This window comes from Macaca nemestrina, chromosome 20 (genome assembly GCF_043159975.1).
Source record: "Macaca nemestrina isolate mMacNem1 chromosome 20, mMacNem.hap1, whole genome shotgun sequence".
NCBI lineage: Eukaryota > Metazoa > Chordata > Mammalia > Primates > Cercopithecidae > Macaca > Macaca nemestrina.
The window spans coordinates 54,300,673-54,320,086 of NC_092144.1; the positions used below are offsets into that span (position 1 = coordinate 54,300,673).

The window sequence follows — 19,414 nt, forward strand, 5'->3', positions numbered from 1 at the left end:
TCAAGGGCTTCCTAGTAGTCGTCAACACTTCCCCTGGAGGGTGATGCTGCGGGAGTACAGTCCAGACTCTCAGTGAAATCGCGGTCAGTTTAGCTACGGCAGGCGGGTCCCAGGGAATTCTGGGAAGTGTAGTCCAGACGCTCAGTGGAGTAGCGGTCAGTTTGGCTCCGGCTGGCGGGTCCCGGGGAATTCTGGGAAGTGGAGTCCAAACACTCAGTGGAGTCGCGGGCACTTCCGTTTCGGGACTGAGGTTGCTGCAGTTTTTCCGCGACAGTTTGGGTCAGTTCCGCGCCTTGCGGACCGTTCTGAATTTCCTGGACCTATGCATTGGATGCTCAACCAACTGGCGATCGAATTAGGGGAAAAGGGGCCTCGTCGCAGAGCAGAGGTTTGGAGCGGCAAAGGCAGCTGTTTGCGTTCTCGTCCGTGGCACCTTCTTGGGCTTGGGTCTGTCCTCGCGTCCCGGGGGCACTGGGACTCGGTTGGGTCGCGTCTCACCTGGTTTCAGGGTTTCCGGGGCTCTGAGCTCGCCTACTCCGCCCCCTGCACCCCACGCGCGCGGCCACTTCTTCGCGATGTAACGTTGGGGTGTTAATCTCCTTGGGTTTCCCGTTACTGTTCTTTAAAATGGGGACTTTAGGACCATCCTAATGGAATCGTTTTGGGAACTGGAAGAGGTAACACAAATGAGAGGCGTAAAGCAGTCCCTGTCACTTGGTGACTGGTGGTCTCTTGTTAATTTCCCACGAAGCCTGTCAGGTCCCCGGGTGGGCTGAGAGCTCCAGCTGCGGGGGCCCTGGCCCTTGTCCCTGATCCCTGCAGGACGCCGGATGATCCCGGAAGCCTTCCGACCTTTTTAGGAGGGCGAGGTTTGCGTCCACTTTCATGAAGGGTGAGGAACATTTAACTTATGGGGGACGGCGACGCGGTCAGAGTATTTCATACCTTTCTCCCTCCTCAACCCGACCTTTCCAAAAGAGCTGCAGGGAGGGACTTCTTGGCTACTGAGGGCAAAGCTCTACGTGAGTGGTCCTTGGCTCTTTTCTTTGACAGAGATGCTCACCCCAACCGAGAGTGTATAGGATGTGTCCTCGGGCATGGGGGTCGATAATAATTAAGTCTTAATTAGTAACTTCATTCTAAGGGCTTTATACAAATAAATTTACGCCACACCGTGGCTCTGTGGAGAAGTATTGCTTTTTTCTATTTTAAAAACGAAAGAGAGACACAGGGCGCATAGGCACCCGACTAGTGAGAGGTGGAGCTGGGGTTGGAACCTAAGCAGTCCGGGTCAGGGCCTGATTTGATCTTCTGTTGGATACGTTCTCATTGAGGCAGAGGAGCTAGTTGGACTTAAGTGGGGAAAGCAAGGCTTAGGGGCGTGAGCTTTTCTCAGTTTTTAAAAATGTTGTCAACTATTTTGTTTCAATCATTACAAATATTTTGTACTCTTACAGAACATATCATTGTAGAGCATTCTATTTTTCTTTATTAAGAATAAAATGGGCCGGGCGCGGTGGCTCACGCCTGTAATCCCAGCACTTTGGGAGGCCTAGGCCGGCGGATCACGAGGTCAGGAGTTCGAGACCAGCCTGGCCAAGATAGTGAAACCCTGTCTCTACTAAAACATAATTACAAAAATTAGCTGGGCGTGGTGGCGGGCGCCTGTAATCCCAGTTACCTGGGAGGCTGAGGCAGGAGACTCGTTTGAATCCGAGAGGCGGAGGTTGCAGTGAGCCGAGATCCTCCATTGCACTCCAGCCTGGGCGACAGTGCGAGACTCCGTCTCAAAAAAAAAAAAAAAAAAAGAACAAAATGTTTTTGTTACCCACTAATCCATGATGTAAAGATAGCAACTGTTAAGCTTGTAATATGTTTCTTTTCTTTTTTTTTTTTTGTATATTTATAGGTTTATGAACATTTTTAAATGATTATAATTTTTTCTTAATGTTTCCCCCTTATGTGTTTAACTATGGAAATTTCCAAACACTGACAAAGAGACTAAACTAGTGAACTATCATGTTATATCATACTCATTAATCTCATTGTTATTATTTTTCTTATGTTTTCTGAAATTATAAAACTTTTTATTTTCATATCATTTAAAACCTATAGAAAAGTTGCCAAAATAGCCTAAGAAATTCTTATTTACTCTTTACCCACGTTTGTCAAGTGTTTACATTTTTCCTGTTTTGTTGATGACCATCAGCTGAATACCACCAGAAATATACCTGTAACCAGAGACAGCTGATTATAGCTTTCTGCAGCAAGGAAGCCCACATAGCAGGAGCTATCTTGGTGAGAGGAGCTTAGGAAGGGCTAGTATATGGTTTCACATAACATATTAGATAATATTAGATTGTATACTGGATAATGTTATTTATTTAATATTAGATATCTATCCAGACTGCTAATAGTAGTTTATTGTATTATCTATTATATAGTGCTAGATAACATATTACCTAACTTCATGTTATGTACTCTGCAGTTCTATATTTAAATTTGTTCTGTTTTTCACTTAAGGTTCTTACAAGTGTCCCCTACCCATCTGCCACCACCACCCATGTTCACAGTCTAATTTTATGCATTGCCTTTAGTTGTCACATTTCCATAATCTATAATCTGGAGGATTCTACACCCTTTGTCTTTCTATGCTTGATATTTTTGAAGAGTATAGGCAAGTTATTTTGGAGAAAGGCATTAATTTGGAGGTGTGTCTGATGTAATTCACGTGCGGGTTCAGATTATGTATTGTTGGTAGGGATACCACAGAAGTGGTGAAATGTCCTTTTCATTGCAACATAACAGGGTCCAAGTGATGTCAGTTTGTCTCTTCATTGGTGATCTCAACCTTGTCCACTTGGCCGAGATGCTGTCTTTCAGATTTCTCCACTATAAAGTTACTTAAAAAAAAATGAAAATAATGAAGTTTCTTAGGAAGAGATAACATTATTCATGGGCATTCAGCTGTAAAATGATCTCCTCCTCCATTTATTCTTTGTTCAACTACAGATATTCTATCAATATGGACTTAGAATTGACTCTTGTTAAGTTAAATGATGTGTATGTTAACAATTATTTTTTCCAACCTATGGTATCATAGAACTTTCTTATATCAGGTGTACATCCAGTGATCATTAGAAAGTTTGCTGAATGGAGTAACCATCACCACAATTCAGTGATCATTTCATTCTCATATCGATCTCCTCATGCCTACTTATGGTTAGACATCATTCTCACTCAGATTTGAAGCAATCACTAATCAATTTTCTCTCTATATGTGTTTTCCTACCTGGACATTTTATAGAAATGGAATCCTGCAATATCTGGCCCTTTGTAACTGACTTCTTTCATTTAGCAATAATGTCTCAAAGGTTCATGTATGTTGTAGCATGAGTCAGTACTTCATTTCTTTAAATTTCCAAATGAGATTTCATTGTATGGATAGACCATGATTTGTCTACTCATTTACCCCGGGGAGGGCATTTTGGTTGTGCTGTTTTGGGTTTTTATGATTCATGCTGCTGTGAACATTCATGTGCCAATTCACAATACACATCCCTGTTGGTGGGTGGCATCCCTGGCCACCTTTTCATGTCTCTTTTTCTGCCTTTCCTGGCACTCTGCAGGCACAATTCTGCTTTTCCAGGAACTGCATCACTCAGGACTCTGCAAGTTTCCAGAAGTAAGAAGGAAAATGACCATGTTCAAGGTGGGTAGGACTTGTTTCTATTACTCTTAAAATTCCATCTCAGTACTCAGATTGTCACAAATTTTTCTCTGTCTTGGGAAGACTCAAGGAGAAAAGCAGACATGTGAGGATCTCTTGTGTACCAGGTGCTTCCTTTGTTACTTTTGAGTGGATTTTGCATTTGTTTTTACTTCTTGTTTTCGTGTGTCATTTATTCTATGGAGTAGACAAGATAGTAGGAATGGATAATTATTTCATTATACTACTTCTCTGCTCACACATTAGCTATTTTTGTCCTGTGATACTCTTCTTCATGTACATTCATAACTGTATTTGTATTGGTGATATTAATCTAATTTAAATTGCACTCTTTGTATTTAATATTATATAATGCTCATTTTTAATGGTTGCACCATATTCCCATTTAATCAATGTTCCTTTTTAATTACTTTATACTCCCAGACACCAGGAACTCAGTTTTGAAAGGCTACTTTTGATGTGTGCCACGGTGGCTGTTTTGTAGATAGAGTATCCATATGTGGCACATCACGGCAGGCTGTAACTGTGGCTTCACACAAGGATTGCTGGAAGTTTCCACACAGGAAGAGCTAGATTCTCTTTCCCCCATGCCTGAGTCATGCCTTCTGTGTCTTTTATTTACTGGCCTTTCTTTATTCCTTTATATATTAAGGAATTTGACCAAAGTAATATGTAAGCTAATTTTTTTTTTTTTAATTTTTTGAGATGGAGTTTTACTCTTGTTGCCCAGGCTGGAGTGCAATGGTGCAATCTCAGCTCACTGCAGCCTCTGCCTCCTGGGCTCAAGGGATTCTCCTGCCTCAGCCTCCTGAGTAGCTGGGATTACAGGCATGCGTCACCACGCCTAATTTTGTTTTTTAGTACAGATGGGGTTTCTCGATGTTGGTCAGGCTGGTCTTGAACTCCCGACCTCAGGTGATCCACCCACCTGGGCCTCCCAAAGTGCTGGGATTACAGGCATGAGCCACCACACCCAGCCTAACATAAATTTTTTGTGTATGATACTAGAAGATTTGCCAGTCATTTGTGTTTTGTTTCTTCATTTACTCCTCAGAACAGCTGATTGAAGCAGTTCTTATCTTCCTCTTAAACACATGAAATATGAGAAACCTGCTTGGGTTCAGACAGGAGACCAAGGTTCAAGAATATTAGCCATTTTTGCCATTTTCCTCAGTTGAAAGAGAGAGAAGAAGAAAGAGAGAATTCTCCACTGAGGGGCCTGTGCCCTGTGGTGTGGGTGTTTGGAGTGTCCTGTTGAGTGATGACGTCCACAGGTGGCATTGCTCCTCCCTGACCCTACCTTGGGAGGGGGACATCTTCTCTTCCTGTCATGGTACCTCTTCCATGGCCCCCAGCACTTCAGGCACCCAAGGACAGCAATTACCACAGTCATTATAGAAAATTTTAAAATTCATTATGGGAAAAGATGCCTTACACAATGTTACCAGAAAATGTAATAGTCTAAGGTGAAAATATTTACCATTTGGATATCTAAAAAAAGATACAATCTAAAATAAGAATCTTATGCACAAACTAGGGAAGAAAATCCAAAGAAATATGAATAAAGGACATTACCAGGAATGTATAGAAGGAGAAAAACAGACATCAATAAATATTTGAAAAGATGGTGGTATTCATTTATAATCAAATAAGTGAGAATAATAAAACAAAATTGTGGCCAGACCCGTGACTCACACCTGTAATCCTGGCACTTTAAGAGGCTTAGGAAGGAGGAGTGTTTGAAATCAGGAGCTCAAGACCATCCTGGGAAACATAGCAAGACTCTATATCTACAAAAAGAAAAAAAAAAGAAAAAGAAAAAAACCAATTTCTTCCTAATCAGATTGCCAAAATAATGGGAAAATTGATAACCTGCTTTTGGCTATGTTAAGAAAAATCAGGATAATGTATCCCCTTGAAAGATTTTGAAGTTAGGTAAAAAAAAAAGTTGAGAAAATGTGACATAATCACGATTTTAAACATTCTTATTTTTTGACATTTTGCTATTTAAAACTTACTTTAAATAGGAGAGTAAGATCTACCTGAAATGATGTTCTTTATTGGATTGGTAATCATGGAAAAGATATAAAATTAAATATTCATTATTTAGAATAACAATAGATTAGTTCCATGGAACACTATGCAGACATGAGATAAAATCAATAACAATAATTGACAAAAATCAAAGCAGCTAATGTTAATTAAGTATTCAGTCTGTGCTGCACACTTTTCCCCAGTACCATATGTATATTCCACTGTTTAATTCTTTAAAAACTACATCATGTGACAATCATTATACAGAGAGGAAAGTAATGCATTCAGGCCAGCTTGTCCAAGGTGACATGACTGGGAAGGGACAGAGCCTTATATATGCGCTCTGAGGCATGCTGGCTGCAGATCATGACATTCAATGTTGCAATTAATATATGTAGTTTTTGCCTTGAGAGTACAGAGGGCTCACTGCGTAACTACTCACACATGTCACCATAAGCTTGTCAGTTTGGCAAATGTTGAAGAAAAACAATAACATCCAGGGTTCAAGTTTGAGAGAGGAAAACAATGGGCATTATCAAGCAAAGTCAGGACTGAATTGCGAAATGTTGCTGAGGTGATTGTCAAGATTTATCAAAATGTATATATGTGTAGCCCAGGACGACACATTTAGAGTCCTAGAGGATTACTTACAAGGAGACTCAATGATTGCACGAAGTAAAAATACAGGAGGTCTTTTTCATCATTGCATTTCTGGTGGAACTCAGGAAAATCAGTCACTGTCAGGATTCAGACAGAATGAGTAGGAAACCTATGAGTTGACCTATGTCTCTCAAGATCCAAAACAACTTCCCACCCCTCCCCTCTGTCTGCTCAGTACCACCCCTCTCCCAGGAATCATTGGTCATGGGGTTGAGATTGCATATGTTTGATGCTGTAGGAGGCAATGACTTTCAAGGACGTGGCTGTGGTCTTCACTGAAGAGGAGCTGGGGCTGCTGGACCTTGCCCAGAGGAAGCTGTACCAGGATGTGATGCTGGAGAACTTCAGGAACCTTCTCTCAGTGGGTGAGGACAGTGAGTGTGCAGTGAGAACCTAAATTTCTAGTAAATTTTACCTTGATGTTACCTAGAATGTGTTGGGATTAAGCACGTAACTTTGCCTATTTGCAGGACATCAAGCATTCCACAGGGATACTTTCCACTTCCTAAGGGAAGAAAAGATTTGGATGATGAAGACAGCAACCCAAAGAGAAGGGGATTCAGGTAAGAATCAAGCAACTGTGAATCCCTGTACGTCTCTTCCATCTGTTTACTTCTGTCTGTGCTCAAATCCATTGCCCTGGCCTAAATGGCCAGACCTCTTTCTTGGATTATTGACAACCATCTTACACCTGGTGGCCCTGCTGCCTGCCTTCCCATCGTGACATCTGTTCTCATAGCAGCCGAAGTGATCCTCAGGAAATGTAAGTCAGATTGTCATTCCTCAGCTCAAAAGCCTGTTTGGCTTATTTTTATTAAAGTTACAACCTCTTTAATGGACTTTTAGAGAACCTGTGTTCTGCCATTCATCCCCTCTCTGCCACCTCTCTAACTGCATCTCCTGTCCTCTCCCTGTTGCTCTGTCTTTACCAGCCACATTATTCTCCCTGCTGTTTCTCTGTCCTCCCAAGGACACTGTGTTGCCTTTTGCTGGTACCCAATGATCACAGACTTAGCAGACTGAGCAACAAACATTTATTATTTTTGTGTTCTTTAGGGATGAAGTCTGATACATCTCACTGGGCAGTTATCAAGTTGTCTGTAGGGCTTCATGTTTTCTGGATGCTCTTGGGGAGAAGCCTTTGCTTTGGTTTATCAGTGTCTAGGCACTGTCCACACTCCTTGGCTCTTGCTTTCCTTCTTCCATCTTCAAAGGCAGCAACTTGCATCCCCGTAGTCGCGCTCCCTCTGCCACTCTTCTTATGCCTTCTTTCACCTTTTGCATCCCTTGTAATTATATTGATCACTCCTGGATAATCCAGGATGATCTTCCTGTTCTCTGGTTAACTGACTAGCAACCTTAATTGCATCTACAACCTCTATTCCCCTGCTGTATACGTGATCATAGGTCCTGGGGACTGGATGTGGACATCCTTTAGGAACCATTATTCTGTCTCTACAGAAGCTTCTGACTCAGTCCTTACTTGCTTATCTCAGTCATTGGAATACTCTGTCACCTTAAAGCCGTCTGGCATCTCCTTCAGTTATTCAGGTTTCTTTTCAGTTTTAAAGTCATGAGAGAAGCCATCCCAAACCACTCTCTATAATTCCGTTCTATTTTGATTCTTCTTGTGCTGTCTTGTACCAAGTCTCATTAACTTCTGTTTATCTGTCACTTCTACATGCTGGACTGTAATGTCTAAGAAATTTTAACTCTTCTGGCTGTATTTTCAGTGTCTAGAATAGTCCTGGTACATGGCAGGTTTCCAAATATTTGTTAACCTGATGTATAAGCTATTGAATGGGGTGACTTCACTGTCTCCTGGAATCATGGAGAGAGCTAAGAAGTGAAACACAAACCACGGTGAAAGAGAGATATTGCAGAACGTGTTTTTTGTCTTCCAGTGGCCATGTATTTAATTAGAACATTCTTAGATTCCCTTATTTGACTACATTGTGTGTTTACAGTGGGCCCACATCGCATGGAAACTTCTAAGCATTATTTTTATTACCACACTGATCAATATGCCTTCCCTGTGACTTATCCTGGAGCTTTTCATAGGAAGCATACTCATTTCTGGAAAGAAATCATTTTTGAATGAGCATCCTGATGTCTGCTAGTGAGACAGCTTTTCTACAAGGGGAAAAAATCTCCATTTTGTGATGTGACAGATAATAACCAGCTTCCCAGCTAGCTTTCCTTTGAGACATTTACCCATCTGCAGCCCATTTGCCTTTCCAAAGTCTGCATGCACGTCACTGACCCCAGGTTTCTCCTTCTCCTGGATGGGGAAGGATGAGGAAGAGAGCAACACAATTCACGCAGCTGAACATTGCCTACATTTCTGGTCGTCTTTGTTCAAAAATATGTATATTTCTGCATCTTCATTGTATACAAATTTAATTGTTAAAAACATAAAAGAATATAGATTTTTACAACATAACTTTTCCTTTATTTTTTAGAGACCTAGTGCTCTATTTTCAACTTCATAACTTGGAAGGAATCAGGAAACTGCCCTCTCAAAACATCATAACCCTGAAAGAGACTCTCTCCTCCCCAAAAACCTCTTAAGTAACAGTGTGTTAAATATATCCATATTCCAGTGTGTACCATTGGGTACACATTTACCTATTACTGTTTTCCGAGATTCAGCCTTGGAAGTTATCTTTCCATTTGACTGACTTAATTTAGGACTTGGTAATATCCTGACCAACGTTTTCAACATTTTTATGAGTGTGAGTCATAGTAAGAAACACATCTTTCATCATAACCAGGACAAACATTTTTCATGCATGTAGATGTTTATGGGTTACTTTAGTAGGCATTTCATGAAATGATATCTTTCTTGCTTGTCATGAAGATGTGATCATTTCTTTTCTAGTTCTTTTTTCCTAAATGCTCATTAGAAGGTTTTAAATTTATTTCACAGCTCCCTTCTTGTCTATATTATGCCATTTGGAAATAGGTATAAAGGCATATTTATCTATGTCATATATTTTCTGCCCTCTTTTTTCTTCTTTTTTCTTTTTTTTGAGACAAGGTCTCACTCTGTCACCCATGCTGGAGGGCATTGGCATGATCTTAGCTCACTGCAACCTCCGCCTCCTGGGTTCACATGATTCTTATACCTCAGCCTCCCACGTAGCTGGGATTATAGATGTGCGCCACCACACCTGGCTAATTTTTGTATTTTTAGTAGAGACAGGGTTTCACCATGTTAACCAGGCTGGTCACCAACTCGTGGGCTCAAGTGATCTGCCTGCCTTGGCCTCTCAAAGTGCTGAGATTACAGACGTGAGCCACGGCGCCTAGCCTCTGCTCTTTTTTTTTTTTTTTAAATGAGAGTCTAATACTCCCCCATGGAACCAACCAGGGCATGACCCCTCAGGCATTCTTTTTATCCCAAGTGTTCTCATCACCTTTCATTGTCTCATCAGGAGCATCACCCTTTGTATGCCCCTGTCAAGTCCAACCTTTCAGATTCCCATCAAAACTGCAGTTGTCTGTTTCTTACCTATTTCAGATAACCAAATTATTGTTCACATCTACAGAAAAATAAAATTAAAGATACATGTTATGCAAAATTCTTGTATAGGAATATTATGAATATGTAGATATAAACACTCGTAGGCCTTTGATATTATTGTGAAGAGTTTAACTGACTACACAGTTTAGAGCAAGAGTTTACAGAAGATCATTCTCATTTCACACCAACTGCAAGTGTGGGGATTTTCCAAAACTACCTTCACATTCAGTAATTACTTAGAAAGGCAAGCAGAACTCACTGAATGCTTTTATACTAAAAGTTATGGATATTTACAGGGTAGAGGTGCACATTACATTTCACTAAGAGAAAAATAAGGAACAGTTCTGGGAAGTACCAAATGAGGATCTTGTATTCTTGCAATAAAGTAGGATGCGTTACATTCCTAGAATTAAGGTGTGACGTAGAGAGTACAACGAATCAGGAAAGCTCACCTGAGCCCTGGCTTTACAAGTAATTTTTGAGGCTCCATTACATAGCCATTATTTGTTGATTGATTCCCATGTGGCTAGTCAGTCTCCTGGGCCACTGATTGCATGTAACCTAAAGCCCCACCTTAAATCACATTGCTCTTTGTGACATGGGGGGCACCAACCCCCAAAGGCGTGGCCAGCCACAACCCTAAATCATATTGCTTCACTTTCCAGTGACCTAGTTTTGCCCCCAAGCAAACAAAGACACTCTCCTCAGGCATAAACTCCTAGAAATTACCTCTTAGATCCTGAGGAGAACATCCAGACCTCATTTTGAGTGAGGTTAATATCTTTACTTTGTAAGGATACACAATATAAACACAAATGTACCAAGTATTGATTATATTACTTTTCTTTAAAGTTGGTTTTGATTCATATTTTATTATATACATAATTTATTAGTTTCATAATTTACCATGCAAGATTTTAGACTGATTAGGAAATTCACTAGGAAGAGTAGCAGGTATAATGTTTGTATCATATTAATTTTATTATTGTCTTTTATTTTATTTAAAATTTTTTTTTTCCAGTAGCTTTTGGGGTATAGTGGTTTTTGGTAACATGGATGAATTGTCTAATGGTGAAGTCTGAGATTTTAGTGTACCCATCACCTGAGTAGTGTACACTGTACCCAACTTGTAGCTTTTTATCACTTACCCTACCTTCCAGCCTCCCCATTTTGAGTCTCCATAGTCCATTATATCACTCTGTATGCCTCTGCATACCCATAGCTTAGCTCCCACTTATAAGTGAAAACATGGTATTTGGTTTTCCATTCCTGAGTTACTTTACTTAGAATAATGGCCTCCAGCTCCATCCAAGTTGCTGCAAAAGACATTATTTCATTTTTCTATGGCTGAATAGTATTCCATGGTGTATATATACCACATTTTCTTTATCCACTCATTGGTTGATAGGCACTTAGGTTGGTTCCATATCTTTGAAAATGTGAATTGTGCTGTAATAAATATAGGCGTGCAGGTGTCCTTTTGATGTAATGACTTCTTTTTCCTTTGGGAAGACAGTAGTGGGATTGCTGGATCAAATGGTAGATCACTTTTAGTTCTTTAGAGAATCTCCATACTGCTTTTTATAGAGGTTGTACTAATTTACATTCACACCAGCAGTATATAAGTGTTTCTTTTCACCACACCCATGTCAACGTCTATTGTTTTTTGTAAGTCTTTTATTTCTACCAAGCATTTTACATATGATACTTGGTTTAGTTCAAAATTGGCCTCATCCAAACTGGAGATTATGGTGCACTTGAAAAATAAAAACTGAATGTTGCCTGTACTCTTGAGAGTTTCATGCCATGGCCTAAGTGAAATCTTGATAACACTGAACAAAGGCTTCACTTGTCCTCGTCTTTTAATTCTGTATTCTGATAGGAGACAAGATCCAAACTGAGATGGAGACTATTTCAGAAGCAGGAACAGATCAAGAGTGGTCCTGCCAGCAAATCTGGGAAAAAATTGCAAGTGATTTAACCAGGTCTCAAGACTTGGTGATAAATAGCTCTCAGTTCTCCAGAGAAGGTGATTTCCCCAGCCAGTCTGAGGCAGGACTATCTGTAATTCACACAAGACAGAAATCTTCCCAGGGCAATGGATATAAACAGTCCTTCAGTGATGTCTCCATCTTTGATTTCCATCAACAATTACACTCAGGAGAGATGTCTCATACATGTGATGAGTGTGGAAAAAGCTTCTGTTACATCTCAGCCCTTCGTATTCATCAGAGAGTCCACCTGGGAGAGAAACGCTACAAGTGTGACGTGTGTGGTAAGGAATTCAGTCAGAGCTCACGTCTGCAAACTCATCAGAGAGTCCACACTGGAGAGAAACCATTCAAATGTGTGGAATGTGGGAAAGGCTTCAGTCGTAGATCAGCGCTTAATGTTCATCATAAATTACACACAGGAGAGAAACCTTATAATTGTGAGGAATGCGGGAAGGCCTTCATTCACGATTCCCAGCTTCAAGAACATCAGAGAATCCATACTGGGGAGAAGCCATTCAAATGTGATATATGTGGTAAGAGCTTCTGTGGTAGATCAAGACTTAATAGGCATTCCATGGTTCACACGGGAGAGAAACCATTCCAATGTGATACGTGTGGTAGGAGCTTTCGTCAGAGATCAGCACTTAATAGTCATCTTATGATCCACACTGGAGAGAAACCATACAAATGTGAGGAGTGCGGAAAAGGCTTTATTTGCAGGCGAGATCTTTATACACATCATATGGTTCACACGGGAGAGAAGCCATATAATTGTAAAGATTGCGGGAAGAATTTCAGATGGGCCTCGTGTCTTTTGAAACATCAGCGAGTCCACAGTGGAGAAAAACCCTTCAAATGTGAAGAATGTGGTAAAGGATTTTATACAAATTCACAATGTTATTCCCACCAGAGATCCCATAGTGGAGAAAAACCATACAAATGTGTGGAGTGTGGGAAGGGCTACAAAAGGAGGTTGGATCTTGACTTTCACCAGCGCGTCCATACAGGAGAGAAACTGTATAATTGTAAGGAATGTGGGAAGAGCTTTAGTCGGGCCCCATGTCTTTTGAAACATGAGAGACTCCACAGTGGAGAAAAACCATTCCAATGTGAAGAGTGTGGGAAGAGGTTTACTCAAAATTCACATCTTCATTCCCATCAGAGAGTCCACACTGGAGAAAAGCCATACAAATGTGAGAAGTGTGGAAAGGGCTACAACAGTAAGTTTAATCTTGATATGCACCAGAAGGTCCACACAGGAGAGAGACCATATAATTGTAAAGAATGTGGGAAGAGTTTTGGCTGGGCCTCGTGTCTTTTGAAACATCAGAGACTGCACAGTGGAGAAAAACCATTCAAATGTGAAGAGTGTGGGAAAAGATTTACTCAGAATTCACAGCTTCATTCTCATCAAAGAGTGCACACTGGAGAAAAGCCATACAAATGTGATGAGTGTGGGAAGGGCTTCAGATGGTCCTCAACTCGTCTGACCCATCAGAGACGCCACAGCAGGGAAACACCTCTCAAATGTGAGGAGCATGGGAAGAACATTGTACGGAATTCATTCTCTAAAGTCCTAGAAAAAGTTCACAGTGTAGAAAAGCCATACAAATGTGAGGACTGTGGGAAGGGCTACAACAGGCGCTTGAATCTTGAGGTGCATCAGAGGGTCCACGTGGGAGAGAAAACATGGAAGTGTCAGGAGTGTGATATGTGCTTTAGTCGGGCCTCAAGTCTTCAGCTTCATCAGAACGTTCATGTTGGAGAAAAACCTTAGTGATGTGATGGTGCGATAAAGTCTTCACTCAGTCTTCATGAATGCAATCTCATCTGAAAGTTCACAAAGGAGAGAAACATTAAAATATGAGGCACATAGTAAGCACTTCCCTTTGAGTACTTTATCTCTGAATCCATGCTGATGATAAATTTCACCCATTCTTGGAAGAGGTAAAACCTTTGTTTAAGATAACATCAGTGCTTCAACCATAACTCAGCATGCCCCAGTAGTCTCAGGACCACTATAGTGGAGAATCCTTGTAAATGGTGCAATAAAGCTTCATTCAGAAGTTTGATAATTACAGCTATCATTCAGGAGACAGGCCTTAGAAAGAGTAAGAGTTCATGAATTTGCTGAACTCTAACGGTGGACATGCCAAAATTGACGTCCGCTAGAATGTAAGCTACATGTGTCTTTCTTTACTGCTAAATCGTCACAGCCTTAACATTGATTAGCACTTGGTATGTGTTCAGTACTTGTTTGTCAAATCATGAAAGGATAAAACATATGTATGGATTTGGATACAATTTTATGTATCCAAAAAGGGAAGCCTGCAAAAAATAATTCTGGGAAACATGAGTTGAAATGCAGAGTAAACTCAGTACTGCAATCCATAGCAATATTTTGAATGTTATTATTTTTTCCTTTTAATTTTTTTCTTGATCAGATTTATAATATTCATTGAATATTATTTTATTGCACTTGGCTCCTGACTTCCCCCCATCCTGTGTTCTTAAGTTGGATTATTATTTGTGCCTCTATCAAATGTTCATTGCTTTATACGGCATAAATTTAACCGTCTTTTGTAGTTTTTCTCACAGTATAGACTGAAAAGGTTTGGTTAATTTTGCAATGACAGGCCACTGCATATTTTACAATTAAGTGTTCTCAACAGTATTAAGGCAAGATTTACAGTAACACTTTTAAAGTGCCAGATGTACATTGACAGAAATTTTCTTAGTCAATCCTAGATTGATCATGATTTGTGATTTCTATGCAGGCCTTGGTATGATTGCCTTTTAATTGCTGTACAATTTCTTTTTTTTTTTCTGGTATAAAATATTCTAAATTTGAAGGACAACTTTTGTCAACTTTCTTATCCAATATTCTTCCACCAACCCTATGAAACAGGAAGAGAAACTTAATGGAGTTTGGTAATTTCATCAAATATATTCATTATTGGGGCAGGAATAACACTTAAATCCTCCTCTTTATTGCTGGCAGTAAAAATATGTCTTTTGGAGAGCAGAACATGTCAGAATGTATAAGGTGCAACTGTTTGATATGAAAACCATAGGTTAGGAAATTATGCCTATGACACTAAAACTCCAAAAAGTAGAAGACCACATTGATGTCACTCCATTTTAAAATGGAAAGAACAAGTGTTCAAGAACAGGAATTTGTGTGAATTGCATTTATTCCTATAATAACATGAAATCAATGAGATGATGACATAGACACAATAACAAAAGGAGAAAATGTGGCTTTTTTTAGCCTTCATAACCTAATCAAATAAATATCTTTGTGTGTTTTATGTTCTTTTAAGTGTTTACATACTGTATAAATGAATATTTTTACTGATCTTTGCTGGCAATGAGGATTTGCAGGCATTTTTCCATTTTGTACTTCCATGCATTTTTAATTTTTTTATGCCATGATCTTTTTAAACAACCAGCTCTTGTGTGAATTAATAGTGTGAACTCACTCATTACCTTGGTGGGGACACCAGTGTTCATGAAGGATCTGCCTCCATGACCAAGCACCTTCCAATAGTCCCCACCTCCAACACTGGAGGTCATATTTCAACATGAGATTTGGAGGGGATACATATTCAAACTATTGTCAGATGCTAACTCATCAGGTATACACCACAGTAATATCTTAAGTGTGTTAAGTTAAAGTGATATCTTTTCTAAGGTATAGGACAAGTAGGGCATATCACCCCCGCTACAAGCAAAGAAAAGTGTCACAATGCTTAGTGTACCACTTTTGATATTGGATGCAACTTATTGTTTTGATTGTGCTCTCTGACTTTTATGAGTGACCTAAAAACTTTTTGACTTGTCCCAGACAAGTTTGTATAATATGTCCCAGCTGCCACGTAAGCTTCTCTGTCACTAAAACCCTATGATCCCGGAGGTCCAAAAGTGTTTGAAATGTCAGTGGCAGATAGTGACGTTTGAAGCCTATGGCTGGCCCTAATTGGAGAATCAAAATTCAGATGCTTAGGATTTTGAAGCAAATCTCTGTCATCCTCTGCATATATTTACTCTCCTCTTGAGAAGCTTTTCATTTTGCTAGGGTTTTTTGTTGTTGTTGTTGTTGTTGTTTTTGACAGAGTCTTGCTCTGTGGCCCAAGCTAGAATGCAGTGGCACAATCTTGGCTCACTGCAACCTCCGCCTCCCAGGTTCAAGCGATGCTCCTGCCTCAGCCTCTTGAGTAGCTAGGATTATAGGCGCCCGCCACCGCGCCTGGCTGATTTTTGTATTTTTAGTAGAGATGGGGTTTCACCATCTTGGGCAGGCTGGCCTCAAACTCCTGACCTCATGATCCACCCGCTTGGCCTCCCAAAGTGCTGGGATTACAGGCGTAAACCACCACGCCCGGCCACTAGGGGTCTTAAAAGGGACAGAACACTTGACCACAGACCACAAAATTAACATGTGACTTATGCTTTCCATCATGAACTGGGTGTCGACCCCTGCATCTCTTTAAGTTACATGTGCAGATTAGTATTCCATTTGGAAGTGGTGTATATGAGATTGTTTGTGCAGGCTCTGAAGCCATAGGTAAGTGCACCTAATATTCATCTCCCTACTCTTGCTATATTATCTTCAGAATGAGTGAATATAAAGATAAGTCATCTGAAATTATTGTCTCAGCAGCAGAAAGAAGTGGAATACACAGTTGGGCACGGTGGCTCACGCCTGTAATCCCAGCACTTTGGGAAGCCGAGGCGGGCCAATCACCTGTGGTCGGGAGTTCGAGACCAGCCTGACCAACATGGAGAAACCCCGTCTCTACTAAAAATACAAAATTAGCCGGGCGTGGTGGTGCATGCTTGTAATCCTACGCAGGAGGCTGAGGCAGGAGAATTGCTGGAAAGCGGGAGGCGAAACAACGTCTCAAAAAATAACAAAACCAAACAAAAAACTGAAAGCTGGTAATGAAACAAATACGTGTACATGAACATTTGTAGTAACGCTGTTCACTACAGCCAAAAGGTGAAAAGAAGCCAAATGTGCATCAACGTATGAATGCAGAAACAAATTGTAGTATAAACATAAAATATTATTCATCTATGAAAAGGAATGAAGTACTGATATGTGATATGATGTGAATAACATTAAAAATATTATGCTAAGCAAAGGGAGTTAGAAACAAAAGCTTCCATTCATTTTTATGATTTGTCCAAAACAGGTAATAGAAAGGAGAGAAAGATTAATGTTTCACCAGGAGTGGGATTATGGACAACAGTAGTGATTTGCTTAGTGGGCATGGGGTTTTCTTTGGGTGATAAAAATGTTTTGGAATTCAAGAGGTGGTGGTTTCACAATGAAGCAGCTACGTTGTCTGAGGTATAAACCCGGGGTTCGTCGTTAAGTGCCAGGAAAATTTAGGACAGGGACACACAAGAGGAGTTTAGGCGCGGAGGTTTAATAGGGAGAAGAGAAAGAGAAATGGGTTACTCTATAGAGGAAGGGGTCTCGGAGCGGAAGAGGGTCGGCTGGCAGCGAATGTGCTGAGTTTTACAGTCCAGTTTGAGGAGGCACTGTCAGATTTACATAGGCGTCACAGATTGGTTCGATCAGTTATGACGTTTACATAGTGCCTGGGGAAGGCTGGTCGCCCCACCCTAATCTTTTTATGCAAATAAGACTTCCCAGTTGATTGGCCCATCTTGTCTACTCCTTACTGTGCACGTGGCTGGCAAAGAGAAGGGAAGATGGAGCCGCCATCTTGAACATGATTGGCACAACTGGCGGTATGTATGTCTGCGGCAGCTCCATTTTACAGGCTGCTCTTCCTTAGGAAGGGAAATAATTTGGGGCTGTTTTTCATTAAACAGAAAAGCCTTACCGAGGGCTCCCATACCCTATCTGCCTAAGTGATTGCTTCTTAACTCCTACATCAACAACACTCTATTTGTACTAGATGCCATTGCCATTGAATTACGTGCCTTAAAATAGTTTTGTTTTGTGAATTACACCTCAAAAATGTTTTTTAAATAATAAAACGACTATGTTAAAAACGTTCTGCATAGCGAAAAACAGAAGTCAAAGGAAAAGCTTTTTGGTTGAGCAATATTTGATACAATGTTAGTATGAATCTGTAAATAATACTTAACGGAGGGAAAAAGACTAAACAATAGAAATGTGGGCAAAACATTTGACCAATTCACAAACACTATAATAATGGCAACGGAAAATATGCAAGGATGCTCCATTTATTTACAAAAGAACAAATACAAATTAAAACTACATTTAGATACCACTTCTTACCATTAGATTAGCAAAACTTAACTCCTCGAAGATTGCGTCTTCTCGCTTGTTCCCTTTCCAATAACACTCCTCTTATCGTTGGAGGCGTTTAGACTTCAGGAATTCCCGTCTATTCAATATTTTCTGTCCTGAACCAGGGAGAGAGAAGGACGATTCTCAGGATAACAGTTCACATTCCCCACCAGGCAGGCGCTCGTGGGTTTGGGATTCGTTCCCAGTGGGCACCCCGGAGTGGCAACGCTTCCCCCTGAAGAATGAGATTTTGAGCGTTTTTCCTTCGGGATTCGGAGGAGTGTAATCCAAATGCTCTATGGAGTCGCACACACTAGCTCCAGGAGGAGGACACAGGCAATTCTGGTAACGGCGGTCCAGGTGCTCAGTGGAGTAGCGGTCAGTTCAGCTCCGGCAGGCGAATCGGGATTTCTGGGAAATGTAGTCCAGACGCTCAGGGGAGTCGCAGTCAATTTGGCTCTGGCAGGCGGATCCCAGGGAATTCTGGGAAGTGTAGTGCAGACGCTCGGGGTCGCCGCGGTCAGTTTGGCTCAGGAATTCTGGGAAGTGGAGTCCAGACGCTCTGTGGAGTAGAGGGCACTTCCGCTCCGGGACTGTAAGGTTGCTGCAGTTTTGTCCCTGGTGGTTTGGGTCAGTTCCGCCGGACCCTTCTGAATTTCCTGGACCTACGCATTGGATCCTCAACCAACTGGTGATCGAATTAGGGGAAAAGAAACCCCGTCGGACAGCAGAGGTTTGGCGGGGCGAGGGCCGCTGTTTTCGTTCTAGTCAGTGGAGCCTTCTTGGGCTTGGGGCTGTCCTCGCGTCCCCGGGGTGTTTGGGACTTTGTCGGGTTGCGTCTCGCCAGGTTTTAGGGTTTCCGGGGCTCTGAGCTCGCCCACTCCGCCTCCCTGCACCCCACGCGCCTGGCCACGTCCTCGCGATAAAACGTTAGGATGTTAATCTCCTTGGGTCTACCGTTACTGTTCTTTAAGATGGGGACTTTAGGAACATCCTAATAGAATCGTTTTGGGAACTGGAAGAGGTAACACAAATGAGAGCCTTAAAGCAACCCCTGTCACTTGGTGACTGGTGGTCTCTTGTTAATTTCCCACAAAGCCGGTCCCCGGGTGGGGTGAGAGCTCCAGCTGCAGGGGCACCGGCCCTTCTCCCTGATCCTTGCAGGACGCTGGATGATT

The 19,414-nt window shown here is 41.2% G+C and overlaps 1 protein-coding gene and 1 long non-coding RNA gene across 2 annotated transcripts; one reads left to right on the top strand and one right to left on the bottom strand.

Moving 5' to 3' along the window:
• The first annotated feature begins 218 nt into the window (after positions 1 to 218).
• On the top strand, positions 219 to 15,255 carry LOC139360303 (zinc finger protein 224). The gene is made up of 4 exons (XM_071087059.1): positions 219 to 3,712; positions 6,663 to 6,789; positions 6,895 to 6,987; positions 11,833 to 15,255. Exons 1-4 carry the CDS (start codon positions 3,452 to 3,454, stop codon positions 13,719 to 13,721), a joined length of 2,370 nt encoding a protein of 789 aa, XP_070943160.1. The 5' UTR covers positions 219 to 3,451; the 3' UTR covers positions 13,722 to 15,255.
• Positions 6,058 to 18,677, bottom strand: LOC105463830 (uncharacterized). Its single transcript, XR_976558.3, has 5 exons — positions 18,225 to 18,677; positions 10,403 to 13,774; positions 9,939 to 9,969; positions 6,840 to 8,705; positions 6,058 to 6,501 (listed from the first exon to the last, which is right to left on the bottom strand). It is a non-coding gene; the product is annotated as an uncharacterized lncRNA (long non-coding RNA).
• Between the last annotated feature and the right edge of the window lie 737 nt (positions 18,678 to 19,414).

Bases quoted from the DNA above. Each gene is read 5' to 3' on its own strand.
- LOC139360303 (XM_071087059.1), top strand. From the start codon at position 3,452: ATGATTTGTCTACTCATTTACCCCGGGGAGGGCATTTTGGTTGTGCTG. The intron at 6,790-6,894 runs GTGAGGACAGTG...GCCTATTTGCAG, and splicing joins CAGGAACCTTCTCTCAGTGG to GACATCAAGCATTCCACAGG. The intron at 6,988-11,832 runs GTAAGAATCAAG...GTATTCTGATAG, and splicing joins CCAAAGAGAAGGGGATTCAG to GAGACAAGATCCAAACTGAG.